At 44.7% G+C, this 20,437-nt stretch overlaps 1 protein-coding gene across 11 annotated transcripts in view; it reads right to left on the reverse strand.

Annotated features, from left to right (window-relative positions):
• PPFIBP2 (PPFIA binding protein 2) overlaps positions 1-20,437 on the reverse strand; it is a 138,865-nt gene that overhangs the window by 22,999 nt on the left and 95,429 nt on the right. For 7 of the 11 annotated variants that reach the window (XR_002479325.2, XM_021675113.2, XM_021675114.2 and 4 more), the window contains 7 exons: positions 17,148-17,330; positions 13,418-13,510; positions 8,527-8,638; positions 5,977-6,038; positions 4,778-4,853; positions 3,264-3,367; positions 1,376-1,443 (listed from right to left, as the gene is read on the reverse strand). Coding sequence is in view for 10 of the 11 variants with exons in the window: in XM_021675113.2 (XP_021530788.2) it covers positions 1,376-1,443; positions 3,264-3,367; positions 4,778-4,853; positions 5,977-6,038; positions 8,527-8,638; positions 13,418-13,510; positions 17,148-17,330 (698 nt within the window). In the remaining variant the exon portion in view is untranslated. The remainder of the gene's footprint in view (positions 1-1,375; positions 1,444-3,263; positions 3,368-4,777; positions 4,854-5,976; positions 6,039-8,526; positions 8,639-13,417; positions 13,511-17,147; positions 17,331-20,437) is intronic. The other 4 variants (XM_021675118.2, XM_021675119.2, XM_064365217.1 and 1 more) reach the window with 1 other exon arrangement.

Below are 20,437 nucleotides of genomic sequence, written 5' to 3' on the forward strand. Positions count from 1 at the left end.
CATACAAAATGAGACTGGCCCACCCTGGGGGACAGATTGGTCCAACGATAGTAAGGGCATGAGGGCATTACTTAAATCCAAATGAAATGTTCTTGCACAAAAAGCCAGAATACACTCAAATTCTGCTGCACCGAGGTGACAATTGTGCAGTCATAAAAGACCAACGTCTACAGAGTCAGAAGAGGGGAAAGGCATGGGTGCTGGGCTTGTCTGAGTCTAAGAGTAATCCAGGGAGGAGGGACCTGAGCCTTCTTAGAGTGGAGGTGAACACACCAGCCAGCTGTGGCTCCAGATCACCTGCTAGGACCCTTCCACACTCTGCTCTGGATCTGCACGCCCTATCTAGTCTGCTTAGAATAATTTGGCTCTCTCAGGGGCTATTTTGCAGAGAAGGGCACCAAATGCATGAAGAGGCCATGCCACGGTGGTCACAAGGGTAACCTTGTGCCAAATCTCCTTGGCAGCCATATTTCTCAGTTTCAACGAATAAATCAGCATTTCGAAAAATCTTAGTCTCTTGTGAATCTGGCCAGTGTGAGTTCCTTGGTGCTGACTTTCCCTCAGTGAACTCACAAACCACAATTCTTACTCTCCGAAACTAAGGATTGGCTGATCAACTTCTCTAACATTACCATTTTCCTCTGGGGCTAAAGGCTCAAAGGAACAAATGCTTTCTGGAAAGTGGACTCAGAGTGCAGGCTCCGGAGACTCAGCACCATTCTGGGGAGCTTCTGTGATGCTTGTGGTCATGTGCCCCAATACCTTACCTGAAAGGCAGCCTGCTCTTGGCAGTGAAGCCTCCATATCTCCTTTGCATGGAGCTCAATTTGGAAATGTGTGCTAAAGTGCAGACATAGGGAACTAGATTTAGGTTTGTTTTAGAGGGAACAAGACAGCTGGCAGTCGAATGACCCCAGAGGCAAACCCATTTTTAGTCCATTGTTGTGAAGCATCCCCAAAGCAATTAGACCAATTGCTATGAGGAGACATGGCCATCTTCAGAGAACTTGGATTATCAAAGGGCTAAATACACTCCAAGAGCAGAAAGCAGAGGCTGACAAAAACAACACATATCATGGCATGCTCTCAGCTCTGAGGAGCCACTGTAAGACACAGATGAGTTGCAGCCACCTCTAATCCCTGGCCAAGTCCTTTCTCAGTGACAATGATCCACATCCTCAACCTGAAGGATGAGAAGCCCTTCTGTAGCCCAAAGAGGTAGGCCTGGTTTGTAAGTGCCCTGACAAGAGAGGGGCAGGTGCACCTAGGATGCAGTGGCCATGCTCACCACACAGGACCAGTCACCATCCACTTCGGCAGCCCCAAGGCAGGCCAGAGAGCACAGTGGCTGTGAGGAAATGCCCAGGCCTCTTACCTGGTTTCCAGTGATTTCTGTGGCAATGGAGGTGGCCCCACTGTAGGAGAGCTACATCTCGGAGGCATCTGCACCAGAGATAGAAGAGTCATGGTAGAGGACAGTCTGTCTGGGGACCACCTACCATCTTTTCCCCTTCTTTGAATGATTCCTTTTAGGGAGACATTTTCTCCCTGGGTACAGCCATGGTGGACACATCACTATAGATGCCCGGCTCTTTCAAGATGCCAAGGGGGTATGGTAGGCCTATCAGTCTACCTGGGCCAGCTTGCCTCTCCTTCCTGGGCCCTAGAGCTTAGATCATGTTTATATCCCAGCAGTAGATTCCTGAGACCTGGGTTCCTGGGCTTTTTCTGCTCCTGCCTTTCTGAGTTTGGTTCTTCAGCTTTTCCTTTAATTCATGAGCCACTGCATCCTCTTTCAAAAACTTTCCTTTTGGCTTAGGTTAGCCAGAGTCAAATTTTGCTGCTTTCAATGAGAGAATCCCATTTGATACAGTTACCCAACAAACAGCAGCAGCATTTACTCCCTGACAGGCCCTGTGTCAAGTCTGGAGCAAGTACTCCTCACATCTGGGAGACAGACAAGTAAACCAGGAAAACAGAACAATGCAACATGTTCTTATGGCACCAACACCTGTAACACAATATGGGAATAGTGGGAGAGAGGGGTTTCCTCTCACTGGTGGGAAAGTTGGGAAAGCTTTAGAGAGGAGAACAGCTGAGCTGAATTTTGAGAAATGAGAACTGGCTAAGGCAAGAAAGGAAAGAATATCACAGGTGGAGCAACCATGAGCTAATGATGGTATGAAAGAATACAGTCCTGTCCGTCTTCAGTATTGTACCTTCTGCAACACTGTGCCTTCAGTAGTGCACCTGGCATCACAGGCGGAGCCACCTTGAGCTAACGGTGGTTATGAAAGAACACAGTCCTGTGTCTCCAGTATTGCCTCTTTTCTCTAGATCCCAGCATCGTCTTGGTCTACTACAAGAACAGCCCTGGCATTACAGTATAGTTTTAAAAGCCTGGGCTTTGTGGTTAGACCTGGGTTCAAGTCCAGATTCTGCCAGGTACAGTGTTCATCACAGTGACCACATGGAGGTGTCCAGTAAGTCTTGGACACAGCTATTCTGTAATTGCCAGCAATCTGGGGTGCTTGTTCTGAGTCAATAACTGGATCACTGGATGAATCTTTTGCTCCTCTGTTAATTAAAAAGGTTGAAGTGGGTCACTAAGATCCTTTTCAGTTTGATTGTCTGGAGTTTCAGGAATCTTTTGGACCCTAGGCTGAAGCCCTTCCTCCACCTGAGGTCTTGTTTATTTGTATCTAGCCTAAGTTCAGAGAGATTCATACAACAGGGACCAGATTTTACACAAATGAAACAGATGAGAAGGAAAATCTGTGTCCTGGCTATAGGGGGTATCTGTCAAGCCAGAATGCAGCATTTCAGAGGTTGCAGTTATTCCTCTCAATGAGCAAGACATGTTCGTTCATTTGTTCATTCAACAAACATTTTGTTGAATTCTACTGGGTATCAGGCATGACTGCAGACCTTGGCGAAAGAGTGGAAGATAAATCAAACACCACCTTTGGTCTATGCTTATATTCCAGAGGAAAAAAAAAAAAAAAGAAACTAAGAGCCTGATTAAAAACGAGAATTCTTATCCTTGAAAGTTCCAGTACCTACCATGCTGCCTTCCAACCAGAGCATAGGCCAGAGCCTCAGCCTCTTGCTCCCCTATCCCCATCACAGCCTGAGGGGCACTTCATTAAGTATTCACCTGTCAAGATATGTACCTGACATGTGTCTGACTAGATCCTCCCACAAGCTCAGGGCAAGCTCAGAGGACCTGCTGAAACCCTACATCATGGATAGAAACACTGTACCTCTTGTTTAAATAATTCTTCAGGGCCCTTATTTGTAGTGTTCCACTTTCTGAAACCTCCCTCTGGTTCTTCCTCATTGATTGAGAGAGTTCTCTCTGAAGGCCCTGCAAGCATTAATGCAGAAAAGAGTGAACTGTTGAATTCATACTGTGGGAATTGTTAAGAAACCTATAATTGTACCATGAAATTCTAACATTGTTTCTCCTTCATTATGAAGGACTAAGAAATATATAAAGGGACATTAAGAGTGTGATTCTGAAGATTCTTCAGGGCATTTGAGCAAGGGCTGGCATCAGGATCATTTCAAGGTCAAAGCTTATCTGCAGAACAGAGGTAATGGACCCCCTGCCTCCAAACTTCTTACTCCTTAGCCATAGGCAATTAAGGTCCTGAGAGTGACTTGACCCATGATCTTAAAGGATTAAAGAGGGCTGTGAGGCCAGGTGTGTTGGCTCACGCCTGTAATCCTAGCACTTTGGGAGGTTGAAGTGGGTGGATCACTTGAAGTCGGGAGTTCAAGACCAGCCTGGCCAACGTGTTGAAACCCCATCTCCACTAAAGGTACAAAAATCAGTGAGGCGTGGTGGCGGGTGCCTGTAATCCCAGCTACTCAGGAGGCTGAGGCACAAGAATTGCTTGAACTTGGGGGAGCGGAGGTTATAGTGAGCTGAGATTGCGCCACTATACTCCAACCTGGGTGACAGAGTGACACTCCAACTCAAAAAAAAAAAAAAAAAAAAGAGGGCTGTGTGTGAGGGCCCTGGTCAGTGACCAGTCAGCTACATCCTGGCAGAGGCTTGGCTTCTTCCCAAGAAGCGGCAGAAGCTCAGCCAGAATCAGAGGTTCCTAAATATCCTTCAAAGCAGCCCTGTGCTGTGAAACAACAGCCACTTCCTCAGGATCTGTGATGGGAACCCAGGTCAATGGCATGAACAATGAAGGCAGCCTGGCAAATGCACCACTATGTCCATAAGAACACTGAGGCTGCTTGCATGTTGCATTCAGTCAGGGCAGCAAATATTAAACACAGCAGCTCTCTCTGTCCTGTGACTTCCTACAGCAACTCAGGCCCAACAACTCAAGGAAGGCTCCCAGAGGGCCCTCTGAGTCAGCTGCGGAGCTTTAGATTTTCTAGGAGGCGGAAAAGCTCTAATCCCCAGTGACGGCACTGAGTTGATTTTTGATCCAAGTTTAACTGCACTTGCTGCCTCTAAGGTTTCATGCTGGGAAGATGCATAAGAGACCCTCCAAGGGTAGGGAATCCACAGGCTTTATATTCTTGGTGATCTGGATAGTCACTGAAGGTCCTGAGCTGACTTCCATTTGCTAACATTTCTGGAAATCAACAACTGCTAATTTCTCACCATGCAGAAGTCTAAACGGCTCTATTCTCCAGTAGGGAGTCTTCTCTGAAATAGAGGTGAAACAGCTGCTGGCAGGACTGTCCCTGGATTTAATAACGCAGCTGGTGGAGTATCTTTCAGCGACCACAGTAGGATTGCTTTTGCTCTTACCTTGAGTGACCATCACAATCTCCTTTACTTTCCGGTACTGATTTAACAGCCCCGTAAGCTCCTCTATCCGACGGTCCTGCCACAATGCAAGCAGAGATTTAGATTAATGGTATGCTGGCATCTCAGATGATTTTATTTTGGGACCCAGGCTATGTTCTGGCCATAAGGAGAAGAAAGCCCCCTGTGGAATCAAAGGAAAAGTGTGTCCAGGCCCCATTCCACAGAGCTGGGATTTCAGTGGTTAGCCTCATAGGCATCTGCAGGCTTTCACAGCTCTACCTGAAGGCTGTGAGTCAACAAGAACTATCTGTGAAACCCTTCACAGGGCTTAAACATTTTCAGAAGCATGAAACTCACTGTCTCCCTACCTTCCTGAAGTGGCCCTTGAAATCTGCCTTCTGGTCCTAGTGTTGCCCTCTGGAGCTACATAAAAAATGACTAAAATAAAGCAGTCATATTTATCCCAATATACTCATTTGTTCCATAGGAGTCTGAGATACCTCATACTACAGAGGAAATGCCCAGAGAAGATCGTTTCTTTCAAGGCAAAGGCCGTGAAAAGGGCTTGGGAGACCACACAGGTCCTAGATAAACTTGGATGTGAAAGCTGGCTGTGCTATTTACTAGTTATCTGACCTTGGGACAAATTACTTAAGCACTTTGAGTCTGTTTCCTCATCTGTAAAATGCAGGGTTGTGCTCCTCAGAGATGATGTTTATACCAGCCAGATACTCTTTATTTATAGAGGTGGCTATTTTATGACTGTGCTGAAATTAGTTGTGAAGGATATAAGATGGCAGGGTAAACTGAGGCACTGAATGCTGCCAAACGTCTCTATAATGGTTCTATCATCAGATCATGCACATGGGAGATTGGTGGACTGTTTTATTAGGGGTTTCAGCAGGAGCTAGGATATTGGCAGCGATCACAGCAGTATTTTTTCCCTCACACCAGCATGAACAGGCAGGGCTCTAATCTGCCTTTAGGAGATTCAATTTAGACAAACTTTCCAGTTACCAAAGCCAAAAACAAGTGGCTGAGGCCAAGTCTCTAGGAGGCATAAGTCATTCTCCTGACATATCTATATGTCAGTGGCATAATGAGCATGGCTCTGTCCAGAATATCAGAGACCAGCAGGGACCAAACAGAGCCAGGGACGTAACCAGGGAAAAGACAGGGCTACCCAATGAGCATCTTACCTTATCTTCGTTGGCAAGCAGCAAAGTTTCCATTCCCATTTTCAGACGTTGAATTTCTTGGTCTAAAATAATTTAGGTACAGAAATAATTATTTATATAAATGCGAACAGCTATCCACATTTGCTACAATGTCCCCGAGTTCACACAAAGACTTTCCATGTGAACGTGGCTCCTTCAGTTCTTTAGAAAGATCAGGATGGTGTCTGCCACAGACTCGGTCTCCTTAAATATTTGTTAGACTACTAAATGAAGGAACCTAGTATTCTGTCTTCTCTTTATAGACATTTATGGGCAAAATCAAAATGCCCATGTACTCAAGGTGACACAGAGGAACCCAAAAATCTTTTAAAACCAACATCTTCTAAGAATATAGGCATTCTTATCCTTTTCAACTTGAGTAGGCATGTACCTGGGCTGCTGACTGGCTCTGAAGAAAATCATACAGTCTGACAAATTGTAGGCAGAGGAGAATTTAACATTAAATAAAATCCACAGTTGAATGAAGACTGGGAAATAATAATTATGTAAAGAGTTGGTACTTGGCTTAATTTAAAATGGATATAGTCAAAACTGACTAACAAATGTTTAGATGTATTGATATATGTATATATATGTGTACACACATATCTATATGTGTGTATATATATATAAAATATATATATACGTGTGTTTGTGTGTGTGTGTGTGTGTGTGTGTATACATACATATATAAACAAATGCTGGGTTAAGGATAATCTTATTTCATCATAAACCAGACTTTCCCTATGGGCTGAGAAATCTCTGCTGTTCTGTCATGGAAAATCCATGGCCTTCTCTCAGTTTGGATCCAAGAGGGACTCTGTTGACTTCTTCCTTAACTGTTCTGGAGAGCCTAAGGAAGCTGGAGGTCATTTGCCAGATACTCTAGGAACGGGCACATAGCTAGAATGATATTCAAAGGAGGATGTATACCTTTTCCAAAATGGGAATAGGGATGGCCATAAAAAAAAAAAGTGCAGGAGTCAAGGGAACAAATATATAGGCCTCCCATTTTCTTTTGGGATGCTTGTTACATCTAACAAGATTAGCATCAGTAGATCTACAGACTTTCTGTAAACAGTTGTGGAGATTCATTTTCAGAATAAAGTGGAGAATCCTTGCTCATTATTTAGGGTCCTGGTAGCTAACATCAGCTCTGCAGCTCACTTTGCTGGGGAGGGCAGTAAGTTCCAGAAAAAGACTGGCAAACCTTGATCCACTGGTCAGAACTTAACTTCAGCAGCAAATGACCAGAGGACCAGCTCTAGAAAGTACCCAGTAACGGAATGGGGTAGGGCCTAGGAGGCTTAGACTGTGGGGAGGCGAGGGGTAGACAGGGAAGGCTGTCTGGCCTGGAAGTCATGGCATGGGGCACTCTCTGTCCAGGCTCAGCATCGGAGATAGTCTGGGGTGTCTTAGTAGAACTCAGCCTCTACAAGTAGGCCTTGGGAGGAAGGCAACACACCCAATGGCTTGGGCGGACACTGACAAAAGCCAGGCGACAGGTGAGCATGTTGATCACTAATTTCCTTCTCCAGCCTAAGCCACTGTTGCATGGCTTCTGCACCCCAGCTGGGGATCCAAGCTAAGCAGTGCTGAGGCCAGGATGTGACTAGGTAGTGGCACCAATCCATAGGAGCATATGATCTTCAGCATTGCTCTGCAGCCTGTCTGTGAGCGGAGAAGTTGAAAGGTGTGTGATCATTTTGTATACATGGCAGACAGCCATAAAGATTTATGTGTTTGTAAGAGTAGCTGAGGATTTATCTTCTATTTTTGATCACCAAGACTTCAACTCCTCAGGGGCCATTCACCATCCTTTCACTTATCTGAGAAGTATTTCTTAGGATCCTACAATGGGCCAAATATTGTGATGGGCTTTGTGGATATGCTCTTAAGAAAAATACAGTCCCTGCCCAAGTGGGGATGACATGCAACACTGGTGAGTTATAATAAGTGCTGTGCAGGAAAAAGGAAGGATGCCGAGTTAGAGAATAATAGGACTGAGGGCACCTATTTGAGTTAGGGTGGCCAGGAAAGGCCTTTCTGAGAGGTAGCATTTGAAATCTCAAGAATGAACAAGAACTGACTTGTTCCTATAACCTCAGGGCCTTATACAAGCATCAGGCAGGTATCCATGAAATGACTGAGTAAATTGCTAAAGCCTCCCCTTTGGTGACAACACAAAAATAAGGCCTTTCAATCAAATGAAAGAGTTAGGCATTTCCTACATTTTCAGCAAAAGCTCCAGAGGTGGCTGCACAAAGCTTCTCTGCATCTGAGAAAAGCCTTCTAGTTAGGGCAGAGTTCCACGGAAATGATTCCACAATAGCGCTGCATTATAGGCAAATATACACAAACACACAAACAGGTGCATCCATTCACTTAGACATCCTTGCACACATACATGCATGCACATTAGCATGGCTACACACAAGCATATGCACACTCATTTATAGAAACACATGCTCACTTATAAGAGTAGGCCCAGAGACCCAGAAAACTACATTTTGTCACAGTCAGGCTAGTCACCTCTCTCTGTGTGGTCGCCATGGAGAGCTGCTGCCCGGGAGAGCTGGCTGTGCAGACGCTCAATTTCTGCATCTTTCAGGGCCACCTGTTCTTGCAGCTGGGCTACCTCAGCCTGGAAGAGCAACAGAGGATCCCTACTAGGTCAGAAGGACTGCCAAAATCATGACAAAGTGCCTCCCATCAGAGTCCAGAACCTATCAGGCCCCAGGGCATATCATGAGTTAGGAGAAGAGGTGAACAGTAGCAGGGGCTCATTGCCCTCCCCACAGGTGGAACTCTGCTGACTGAATTCACTCTTCTAGGCCATCCTGGCCCCCCCCAACAGCTCTGGCCATCCATGTGCTTCTTCTCCTGCATCTTCCTATCTGACCAGGCTCTCTCTCCCTTGTCCTGTAAGGACTGGGATTGTGATGAGGAGTTGGGACTGTGTGCAACGGGAGGGCTGTTCTTGGCAGAGGAGGATACTGTCTTTCTGGATGTGGTCTTCCTTCTCCCAAGATACTCATGCAATAACATTTAGAGACACCACTGTAACAAATGCATGCAGCTTTCATCTTTCAAACCCACACAGAAAATACAGCGGCAGCCAAATCACCACTGGTAGAGAAAGGTAAGCCAAGGGCTCCCTCCCTCAACACACTCCTACCCTTTGGGCACAGTCACTGCCTCTGCCCAACCTCCAGGCATGTGTGCATACTCACTCATATATAGACGTATGCATTCAGGACTGCTTAACATATATACTTTTGGGGAAAAAAAGCATGTATACACAGCGCATAAGTACACACACACATTCATATTTGCACACACAGGCGGCTGTGCTAGATGGTTCCCATGTCTCCACTAAGTAGTACAGGTTAAATTTCACACAACACTAGATGTGGTTGTTCATGCTTTCCCATACTCATTAGGAGATCAGAATTGTATAGGTCCTATCCCACAAGGTACCTGAATTTTAGAGTCAAACAAACCTTGATTCTCTCATTTCCTAGTTGGGTGACCTTGGGCAAATAAGTTAACCTTTCTGAGTCTCAGCTCATCTATAAAATGGGAAAAACAACACCTACTTCATGGGACTGCAATGAGGTTTAAGATAATGGTTATGAACAACCTAGCCCAACACTCAGTATATACTAAGTGCTCAATAAATGCTACTGCTATTTGCTCCTCCCATCCTATTATTTTCTTTGTGGATAATCGGTTCAATTACCTCAGCATCAAACCAGCTAAGAAAAAGGGTGAGCACTGACTATGGAGCTGGTCAACAAAAGACAGCAAAGCCTTCTCCTCTGGCCACCCCTGCCCCATGTGTTGGCTCAATCATGTCCCACTTTTGGTCCTCAAGGTGACAGTATGGGCTGTCCAATTCCACAAAGGCCCAAGTTAATATTTGAACAACCCCAAGTAATTAAATGAGTACTGGCCCTGTTGGCAACTCTGTTGCTGGACAGGCCTTGTGTTCTGTTTCAGCACACGGACTGAGCACCCACCCTGATCAGCCCCTGCGCTCGCTGCTTTCTTACATCAAATCCTTTCAAGATACCACAGGAGGAAACAATATCTCTTAAGTCGCCAGGGAGAAAACAGGAGTAGGATAAGGTTCAGTGTCAGTCATAGAGCTACTCGGTGATCAGGCCAGGATGCAAACCCTGGCCTGCCTGCTCCAATGTCAGAGCTCCACCCACCACAGTGTGTCTGCTTCTAAGTTAACAGGACAGATGAGGGCCACTCTGACAAGGCTTGGGCTCCCTAAGCCCACCTCAAGGGTTTCTAAATAAGCTTCCTTAGCATCCCCCAAATGGGACAGGGATGACCATATAAAGAGTGACAAGGGGTAGGGTTTCCTGATTCCAAAGTTCATGATGAAGCACTGCCCCTCTGCTCTGGGCTCCACTCACAGAGGCCAAGAGCTGGGTCCTGCTGTGCAACCTGCAGGCTGAGACATGCAGCTATGGAGCAGTTTTTCAGAGCTCACTCAGGGCCAAGATGCCCATGGGCTTATGACTCATGGTGACAGTGGCTTCTGAAGATATGAGCTTTCGGACTGTCAACCTCCATTTCAACAGAGGTCAGATGATTCTTGAAAGATATTCCTTTAACGTTATTTTCTTGCACCTCTCCACGCCCAGTTCTCCCTTTCTTTGTGGACATGATGGGTGCTGGTCTTCATTAGAAATCTGGATACCTGGTGCTTGTCTGTTGACCCCACAACTGGGACTTCAGCAATGTAGACCTATCAAGATGGAATCTAGCACCTGGTACTATAAGGGCTCTTCTTCCCGAGGCCTGCCTCTAGGGGAGGTCTTGTAGGTATATACCGTGGACCCTACAGACCAAGTGACTGGGCCCAACCTGCCTTGTGCCAGTTTCCACAGGAATATGCCAGAAACTATATGTGTTCTGTTATCCTTAGAGTAATCTCTGTCTCTACAGTTAGGAAGGCCAAGAACAGTCCAAAGACCTTCTACCTGACTGTGTATGCTACTGCCACTGTTCCTATGGCCACAGTCACCATGGCTGGAGCTGTGTGGCAAAAGGTCTGAGAGACCTATGCAGACAGGCAGTCAGGCAGAGATGGGTGCTCTGGGTCCCTGCAAGTGCTGTGCCTCATTAAACCCAGGGACCATACCCTACTGCCACTGAACTGGCAGATGAATCCCCTTCAGGGACTGAGAAGCCTTAAGAAGAAAAGTGAAGAACTTCCAAAAACAGTGCTGATTTTCTCTGCAAGGAATCAGAATAACGTAGGGAGCAGTGTAACAAGAACGACGAAGACGCAGATGTGAACCTCAGCTTGGCCACTCTGAGCCAAGTTTCCTTCCCAGTAAAGTGAGAATTGAGAATTAAAAAACATATACCTCACTGGGTGATTTTATGAATTATATGATAAAATGTGTGCAAATAGCTTGGTACATTCTGGCACATAGGAAGTGTTCCACACTTGGTAGTTATTAAATAACTACCTTAGCATCTCAAAGGTCTACATGCCAAGGCAAAGAGTTTGGGTAATTTAAAAAGAAAAGTGTTATCTGGTTTTATCACAGAGGGTGCTATGTACAACTTCAAAGGTTTCACCAAGACAGGCCTTGTTTGAGTGGGGAGTTGTGATGGAAGGTTCTGAGCTATTGGACCAAATCAATGCCCCTAGAGCTGGTGCCTGTGAAGCATACACATGAAAAACTACATTCAGATACACACAGGCCAGGACACAGATGGGTCTCATTGCCCAGGCTTTCCACCAAATAGCTGTGAAATCTTCGGAAAGTTAGTTAATCTCTCTGTGCATCCGATTCATTATCTGTAAAATGGTTAATCAAATTATTTTACAATTACACACTAGATTATTACATAAATATTGACATCATGTTTGGTGCTTTCTTTTGATAACATGGGAAGTCATAAAATTTTAAATGATAAAAGCATGAAATAAAATTGCATACAAATTATCAACATTAACAATTAAGAGAGACAGAGACACTGAGATAGAGAGACCCTGATGTCTGAATATCTGTTTCCGCCAAATCTCATGTTGAATTGTAATCCTTAATATTGGAGGTGGGCCCTGGTGGGAGGTGAATGGCTCATGGGGATAGATTTCTCATGAATGCTGGCACCACCCTCTTGGTACTGTCCTCGCATTTGTGAGTTCTCGCGAGATCTGGTTCTTTAAAAATCTGTGGCACCGCCTCTCCTCTCTCACTTGCTCTCCCGCTTTGCTTTCTGCCATGATTGAAAACTCCCTGAGGCTTTACCAGAAGCTGAGCAGATGAGAGCATGCTTCCTGTAAAACCTGCAGAATCCTAAGCCAATTAAACCTCTTCTTCATAAATTACCTAGTCTAAGCTATTTACTCATAGCAATGCAAGAATGGCCTGGCACAGATCTAAAACAGAAGAGAACAATATCTGCAAGGAAATATTAGCAATGGTAGTGCCTGGATGGTATGGTGCTTTTTATTCCTTTAATTTTTTTATGGTTTGAAAATTTTCTATAATGAGTGTTATTGTTTTTATAATCATTAGCAATTAACTTACAGAAAAAAATAAAAATACAAACTAGAAGTTAAAAAAACTCGAGTAAAAACGATCCAGCAATGCCCTTTGGTGGCACTGCAGACACAGTAGGGGAAGGTAGATATGAGCCTCCCACCTCCCCATACCCTCAAAGGAAACCTAACCGTAGCCTAATGTAAACTTCCTGAAGTTTAAAAGACAATTCGACACTTGAAAATCCCAACTTTTTTTGTGCAGGCCAAAAAAATTCACGGGCTGAATGTAACCCACTAGTTTTGATCTCTGTACTTTAACTAGTACAGGAAAAAAAGGAAGAAATAAAGGAGGGAGGGAAGAAATTTATTTCATAATAGAATTTATTCTTGGTGTCCTTTAAATTGCAAGCTCCCTAGTTTAAGAGAAACATGATTTGATTGAAGAAATAATTCAAAGTTTATGTCATTTTTAGGAATATATTTTGTGCCAAAAATAAAGCATGCCAATTTTTCAAAAAACTGATTCTAGAAGGGACTACCGAATTTAAAATGATGCATCCAACATCTGCTTTAGGACTCACGACTCACTGCCTGCCACTCACTTGCTCCCTCCCCCTCCTGGCCCCTTCTTGGCCCAGCTTCAGCCAGGTGCTATGTGGTGCAGGGAGAGGAAGCAGACTGGGTTACTACACTTCAGCAGTTCATAACCTCACGGGCTTTCCCCATGAGGAGCTTTCCTTGATCAAGTCAGTCTGCTGCACAATCTGGGCACTCTTGCATGTCCACACTGGAGGGTTGATCTGCATTTTCAAACTCAAGGTACTGGAAACCCCCAAGGTGGAATTGAGACCCTCCCCACAAGGACCTCATATGCTCTCCATAAGCAACAGGAGTGCCGTTTACCTTAGTGGCCTTTAGCTTCCATTCGTACTGATTCCGTTCATTTTCTAACTCTTCCACTTTGATTTTGAGATGCCTGAGCTCTTGTAGTAACTCCTAGAGGGATGAGGGAGAAAGACGAAGTTCTGATGGTTAAAAGGTTGTGCTCTCGATTTACCAACCTGGTTAAGCTCATGCATAGAGGATGCAGCAACCACATCAAGCTCCACTTAGCAGCTTTCATCTTTAAACATGGCCCTTGTTTTAGGAAAGCTGTATGGCCTTTAAAAAACAAAGGCCAGGGAGTTCCAGACATAAGAAAGTGAAACCTTTCCATTTAGTTTTAGAACCTGTTCTGCCTGCCTCTTTCTCTGACAGCTGTGTCCTCTGCAGGGTATGCCAGCATCACACACGTGAGTATAGGGAACCAGGCAGGTGAGGCTTCGGAGTGGGAAGAACAGAGATGCTGAAATGAGGAAGCTTCTTCCCTGCGATACAAAGTAGTAGGAAGCAGGCTAATTGGGACCATCTCTTTGCGCTGGGAGTGAAGGAAGCCAGAAGAGGGGGTCTGTGATCCTGGAAGCCCTCATAGAGGAAAAAATGAAACCCTAAGGGAACAAATGTTAAGTGCCAAATACAGATGCCATAATGTGTGTTCCAGTTCAGAGAAGAGGTTGGTTTGAAGAAAGAAGGGAGGGAGAAGGCATCCGGGGGGAGGAGGGCGTAAAGATAGGAGGCAGAAAGGGAGGTAACTTATGGGGCTGGAGCTGAGGATGGGTGTAGGCACACAGTGGAAGATGAGGCTGGGAAGTTAAGGTGGGACCTTAACATAAAGGCTTGAGGATGAGAATATGTATGATTAGTTCCAATGGCATTTTTTGGACAGTAGAGAGTCACTGAAGGTTGCCGAATGGGGAAGTGACACAAACAATTTTCTCTTACTCATGTAGCTAGTAAGTAAGTGGTGGAGCTGGAGTTTAAGCCCATATATTCTGACTCTAGGACCCTTGTTTGTGAAACTACCCCTTCGATAAAGATGACACCACTAAGCACTGTTATCTTGAACCAAGATGTCCTTAACAGACAATTGGTCCTGCTAACTAGCTCCCATCAGAAGAATTGGCATTAAGATAATTATTTCCATAGGCTTTCTGAACTACAGTCTCACACAATAAACTTCCTACTTACCATCACATGGATGCTGCACAGCCACCTCCCAACTGTCATGTGCCAAGTGGAACCCTCAACTCCCCTCCTAGTCACTCTCCTCACTAAATGCCACATCTGTCTACCTAATGGCCTATCCAGAAACATAGGATCTATCCTCAGCAAGTCCCTCTCCCTCCTCCCCTATGTATGCAATTCATTCCCAAGTTTTATTAATTCTACTCCCAGAAAAACAACTTGAATGTCTCATTTCTGTCCCACTCAGCAAACACCACTCTGGTCTAGTAATTAGCATTTATAGCCTGGACAGTCAATTCATTGGTTACTCCTCTGTTGTCTTGTTCCTCTCAAAGCAATTGACCCCACAGCATCTGGGCGAATGATATGAACAAACCATACATCAGATCATGGCACTCCATGCTTCTCAAAGATCATAAACTTCAACCCATGACCTGACTCAGCTCCCTGCCTGCCTCTTGGATCACTCTTTTTCCCTAGTTATGCTCTAGCCACATGGATAATTTTATCAGTTCCTCTCTCCAAGTTAGGTCTTTGCAGTCAACATTCCCTCTGTCTGGACTTTTCTGCCAGGTTAACTTCTGCCCATCCATCAGGTCTCCCTGAGTTAAGCTATCCCGATCTCCACACTATATCGGGCCCCTCTACTATATTCTCTTGTTGTACCCTGTGTACCTCCTACGTAATTTGCAATTCAGTGTTTATTTGTATGATGGCTAATGGCTAGCTCTCCTCCTAAACCACAAACTCCATGAGGCATTTGCTAACCTCTGATTATCCTGCAGTGCCTGGCACATAGTAGGTGTTTACTATTTGTCATGAATGCACACATGAAACTCAAGTCATTATTTAACTGGCCTGGAGGTCTTGGCCTTCTGAGATAATCCACCAGGAAGTGACATTGCTTACTCTTGAATTTTGTAAGGTCATTTATTAAGACTGCCTTATAGCTGAGGTGAGCATTTGCTGGTGCCCGTTAAAAACAAACCAACCAACAAACAAAAAAAAACTTCTGGCCAGGCGCAGTCCCAGCACTTTGGGAGGCCGAGGTGGGTGGATCACTTGAGATCAGGAATTTGAGGCCAGCCTGGCCAATATGGTGAAACCTATCTCTACTACAAATACAAAAAATTAGCCGAGTGTAGTGATAGGTGCCTATAATCCCAGCTAAGGAAAAGAAAAAGAAAATTGCATCTATGATCTACATCACAGGCCGTCAAGGCCTCAGTTACTGCTTTGACTTGCAGCAGACCCAGAATCATTCTCTGAGAATATTATTGGCCCTGCCTGAGAGGTTCCAATGCCCACAAGTTGGGCGTTCTTCTGCTCAGCTTTGTATCCTAGCCAGGCTACTCAGTTTGTTGGAGAGGGTGTCAGGCAAGCTGATATCAGAATCAGAAGTGTGCAGGTTCCTACTGCCTGAGGGGCTGCTACTGTGGGTACACAGAGATCATTCTCTCCAGGCTCTGTGACCTCTGGAGCATCCTCTTCCTTCCATGTTACTTGTTGTCCATCATTGACTACTAACACTAGTACACAATTTTACCTTCCTTTAGAAGTCTTGCTGGAGAAACCTACTCAACATGGGTCATGCTCCAACACCTCCTCAAGGCTTCTCTATTCAAATCTACATTTACGTCTTGACTTTCATATTTCCCTCCTGTCCTTTAATGCAGCAGGAAATCTTTCCCACGGAATCCTTCCCCCAATGCCTATGTCTAGATTTTCAACAGGTTCCCTAATTGAGTATGGACCACCGTAACTTCCTACAGAGCCAGCGTATCCTCTGTAGTACTCATGGCTGCTGTAACCTCGGTCTTTTCTTGAGGGGCTTCCAAGTCCTCTTCAACAGTAGGCCTCCTTGGAGGTATAGGCTTGTCTCTGCTGAAGCTGTCATCACCTGCCATCAGCAAAGTCACAGAGAACCAGGTCATCCCCATGTGGAGAGCCAAGTCCAGAATCCCAGTCAGGTATCCCCCTGCATGGCCCAGTGGCTATAAAATCACCCTGATGTGATTATGTGGGGAGATATTTTTCCTGGAAATTCAGATGATGACTTAATTATTTATAGCACATGGAAACTTGTATTTTGTTTTTTCACTGGGGGTAAACCTCTTTGAACATAAACTTGAAAGGATTCTTTTTCATGATAATTTTCTCCTTAAAAAAAAAAAATCATGTGAAACAAAACTTTGTTTAATCTCCCAGCCTTGGAGGAAGAGTCAGTATCAGTATCTGAGTCATATACCTGGGAAGGGGAATCATGAGGCTCCCTGTTGCACAAATGCCCCATCAATCAGAGCACCTGGTGTACCTCATTTCCAACCCTAAGGGAGATGAGTGCCACCTGTTTGAGGGTTGGCCTCACCTGCTCAGACCCTGCTCAGTGAGGGTCACTGAGCTCACTTCACATCCCAGGAGGAGTGAGTCAGTCCAAGCTCTGCCCAGAGGTAACAACAGATCCATGCCAAACCACTGCACTCTGCTCTGGTTAGGAGAAACCCCAGCCCCTCCACCAGTGAAATGTCCCACACACGCATGCTCTGATATACTTAAGTGTGGTTCCTACAGGTGACCCCTCCCGACAGGCACAGTCCTGGCTGCAGGGCTGGGGCTCAGCCACACTGTCGCTGGCTGCCACCTCCTCAGAGTGGTCCCTACTGAGTAACAGGCGCTCCTGGATCTGCCTGTGGATGTCCAGCTGCAGCCTACACATCTGCTCCTGCAGCTCACTGATCACATTCAGAACCGACTGTAGGAAGGAAAAGAAAGAAGAGACAAGCACTCCAGGTGAGACAGCTCTCAGATGCACAACTCCTTAAGAGAACGGCACAGAGGAAGTGTGCATGGGGCGGGAAGCAGGTGGCACCCAGTGGTCACTGTCGACGGCCCTCTACTTCCTCACAAGAACCAAAAGACATGGCATTTTTCTTCAGGCCTGCCCCAACCAGGGGCCTGTCTTGCAGTTCGGACAAATCCCCAACAGCTCCTTTGTGCCGTACTGTTGTGGTAATGCCAAGGCATTATCTTCTAGATAAGGGTCTAGAAGAAACCCTCCATCCAAGCAGAAGCAATAGCAGAGATGGGGCGCACACCAGGGGCACACGCGTGGACACATCCCCTCTCCACATATACCTCTCCACATGCTACACACACCAAGTCCCCTTCCCTAAACACCCAATGTGTCAGCACCTGTGCACAGGAGACATGGCACACATCACACTTATCCATGACAGTATGTACCCAAACCCTAAACTCAGGCACCAATATGCCTATTTCAGCATATTCATCTTATATTCCTCCATCTTGTCTACAAGATTATCCCAAGCAATGTTCTTGCAACATTTCACTGATGTGTGGATTTACCTGGTCTACCATAAGACACATTCCCGGCCAAACCAATAAGGCCAATCTGATGTGCACTCACTCCTTGAGGACACGGATCCCTACTTTGTCTCCTAGTTTCTTGCAAACCATCAGAGAGTTGGCCCCAAACTCAATAGACTAAAATTTATTGAACCTATCAAACTTTTGCCATTTTGAAAATCAAGAAGAAAATGGTTAATTTCCAGTTTTCTAGCAACTCATTTGATTTTTCTGATACCTTAAAATTCACTTACAGTGAACACTTTGGACGACTACTGTCTTAAATTTTTTGTACCTGTCAGAGGCATCAGTGGAATCAAGTCCATTTTTTCTTTAATTTTCTTATTAAGAACATAACTCGTGTGTGTGTGTGTGTGTGTGTTGCTTTGTGCTGTCCTCAGCATTGTCCTTTAGTCTGGGATGTCCCCTTCCTGACACTGGTCATGCAAGTGCACTTTTATTTGTCTTTAGCATATGTCCTTTCTGCCTTTTGTACAAGCCCCTCTGAACACTACTTCCTTTCAGGACACCTCTGAGCGCTTCCTTTTTGTTGGTAGTATCTGTGAGATTGCACAGTCAGAATTATATTTAAGTCATTCAATATTCTTGGGTCTTCTTCTGTTCGAGAGTTCCCCATTTTATTTTTAAACTGTCAGAGTTATGATTTACCCAAGTATACAGCGCATGTCTGTTTATGCCTAGGTTTTTTCATGCTCACTCTTGTGAACTTTCAAATAACAATGAGCACTTTCTCTCAAGGTACCTATCACTTTTACTTCAAAAACCAGTTTCTCCCTTTGCTTCAGTATTGGAGCTAGAATGGCAGTTTTCCTAGTTTTGTCTTCTACCCTCTGAATAAAGTGTAAACCAGTGAGAAACACAAACAAGTAAATATTCAAATGCTTCAAAATTCAGCTGGGAGACGTTTAGGAGCTAACCAAATAGCTGCTGCTCCCTCCCTCCATCACTGTCCCTGTCTGCACCAGTCAATTTGGAGACCTGCATCAGGGACACATCTATTTTCCTCCATTTACTCAGTAACCGAAACTTCTGGGCTACTCTGCCTTAATTCTCCCTAGCCATATGTTGTCATTGTTTTCTGGTATATGTCTGTTCTCAGGCTTGACATTTCAACTTAGCTTCATAATTTTTTTTTTGAGACAGAGTCTCGCTGCGTTGCCCAGGCTGGAGTATAGTGGCGTGACCTCGGCTCACTGCAACCTCTACTTCCCGGATTCAAGCGATTCTCATGTCTCAGCTTCCCAAATAGCTGGGACTACAGGCACACACCACCATGTCTGGCTAATTTTTGTATGTTTTAGTAGAAACCTGGTTTCATTATGTCGGCCAGGATGGTCTCAAACTCCTGACCTCAAGTGATCCCCATGCCTCGGCCTCCCAAAGTACTGGAACTACAGGTGCGAGCCACCACGCCTGGCCTAGCTTCACAATTCTTTATCTCCAATTCTTTATTCCCATCTCCTCTCTTAACAGGTCTGTTTCCCTCCCATAAAGCAGACCCTTTTGTAGCTCTGTTCCATTCTGGGTCCCACAGCATAACATCTATGTGTCATTTATGAGGTTATAATTGCTGTCTTGTGTTGTAACCTCAGCTCACCTTGTTTTTAAATCATACTTTGCCAACCATTAAAGCTCTTCTTTATGATTCTTTTCTATGTGAAACTACTGGGCATCTCCCATAATCACAGTTGTTTCCAATCCCATCTTACCTGCTAATCTTGTACACAATTTTACTTAGTTCTTTCTTCTTTTTTCAGGCTCAGTTTAATACTGTCCTGGCACTCTTATACATTACATTGCTCATGGGAATATAACCTCTATGCTCTAGAGAGGCCAATTTGGAAATATCTGTCAAAATTTCAAGTTCCTGTACCCCTTGACCCATAAATTCCACATCAATATATTTATATATATACAAGATTATTCACTAAAGCATTATTTGTAATAGAAGAAACTTGGAAACCACCTAGACGTCCACTGAGAGAGGACTAGTTAAATAAATTAGGCTATAGTTGGATCATAGAACAATATGCAGACATAGATATGAATGAGGAAGTTTTTAAAAACATACTTGGTATGAAAAGAACTCTAAGACTGCTAAATTTAAAAAGAAAGGTCTACAATAGTGTACATTTGCCTAAAAATGAGGAAAAGTGTGTGTGTGTCTGTGTATATCCACATGAATGTACCTGTCCATGCATAAGATGACTCTGGAAGGGTACAGACTGATGGCAATGGTTCCTGACTGCCGACTGGAGGACAGGTGTCGAAAAAAGTCTTTTGCTATATACCCTTTTGAACTCTTGACTTTTGAATTGTGGGAGTATATTTCCTATACTGATATAAGTGAGTAAATAAAGAAAATAAAAACAAGAATAATAAAACTCTCCTCCTTAGGCCAGCTCATTTCTGAGCAAACACAATCTTCCCAGATCTCGCTCTGTATTCCAAGTCCATCATTCTGTTGCCTCA

The sequence above is a fragment of the Aotus nancymaae genome, unplaced genomic scaffold (assembly GCF_030222135.1).
Source record: "Aotus nancymaae isolate 86718 unplaced genomic scaffold, 86718_ANA_hifiasm-v0.15.2.pri h1tg000059l, whole genome shotgun sequence".
NCBI lineage: Eukaryota > Metazoa > Chordata > Mammalia > Primates > Aotidae > Aotus > Aotus nancymaae.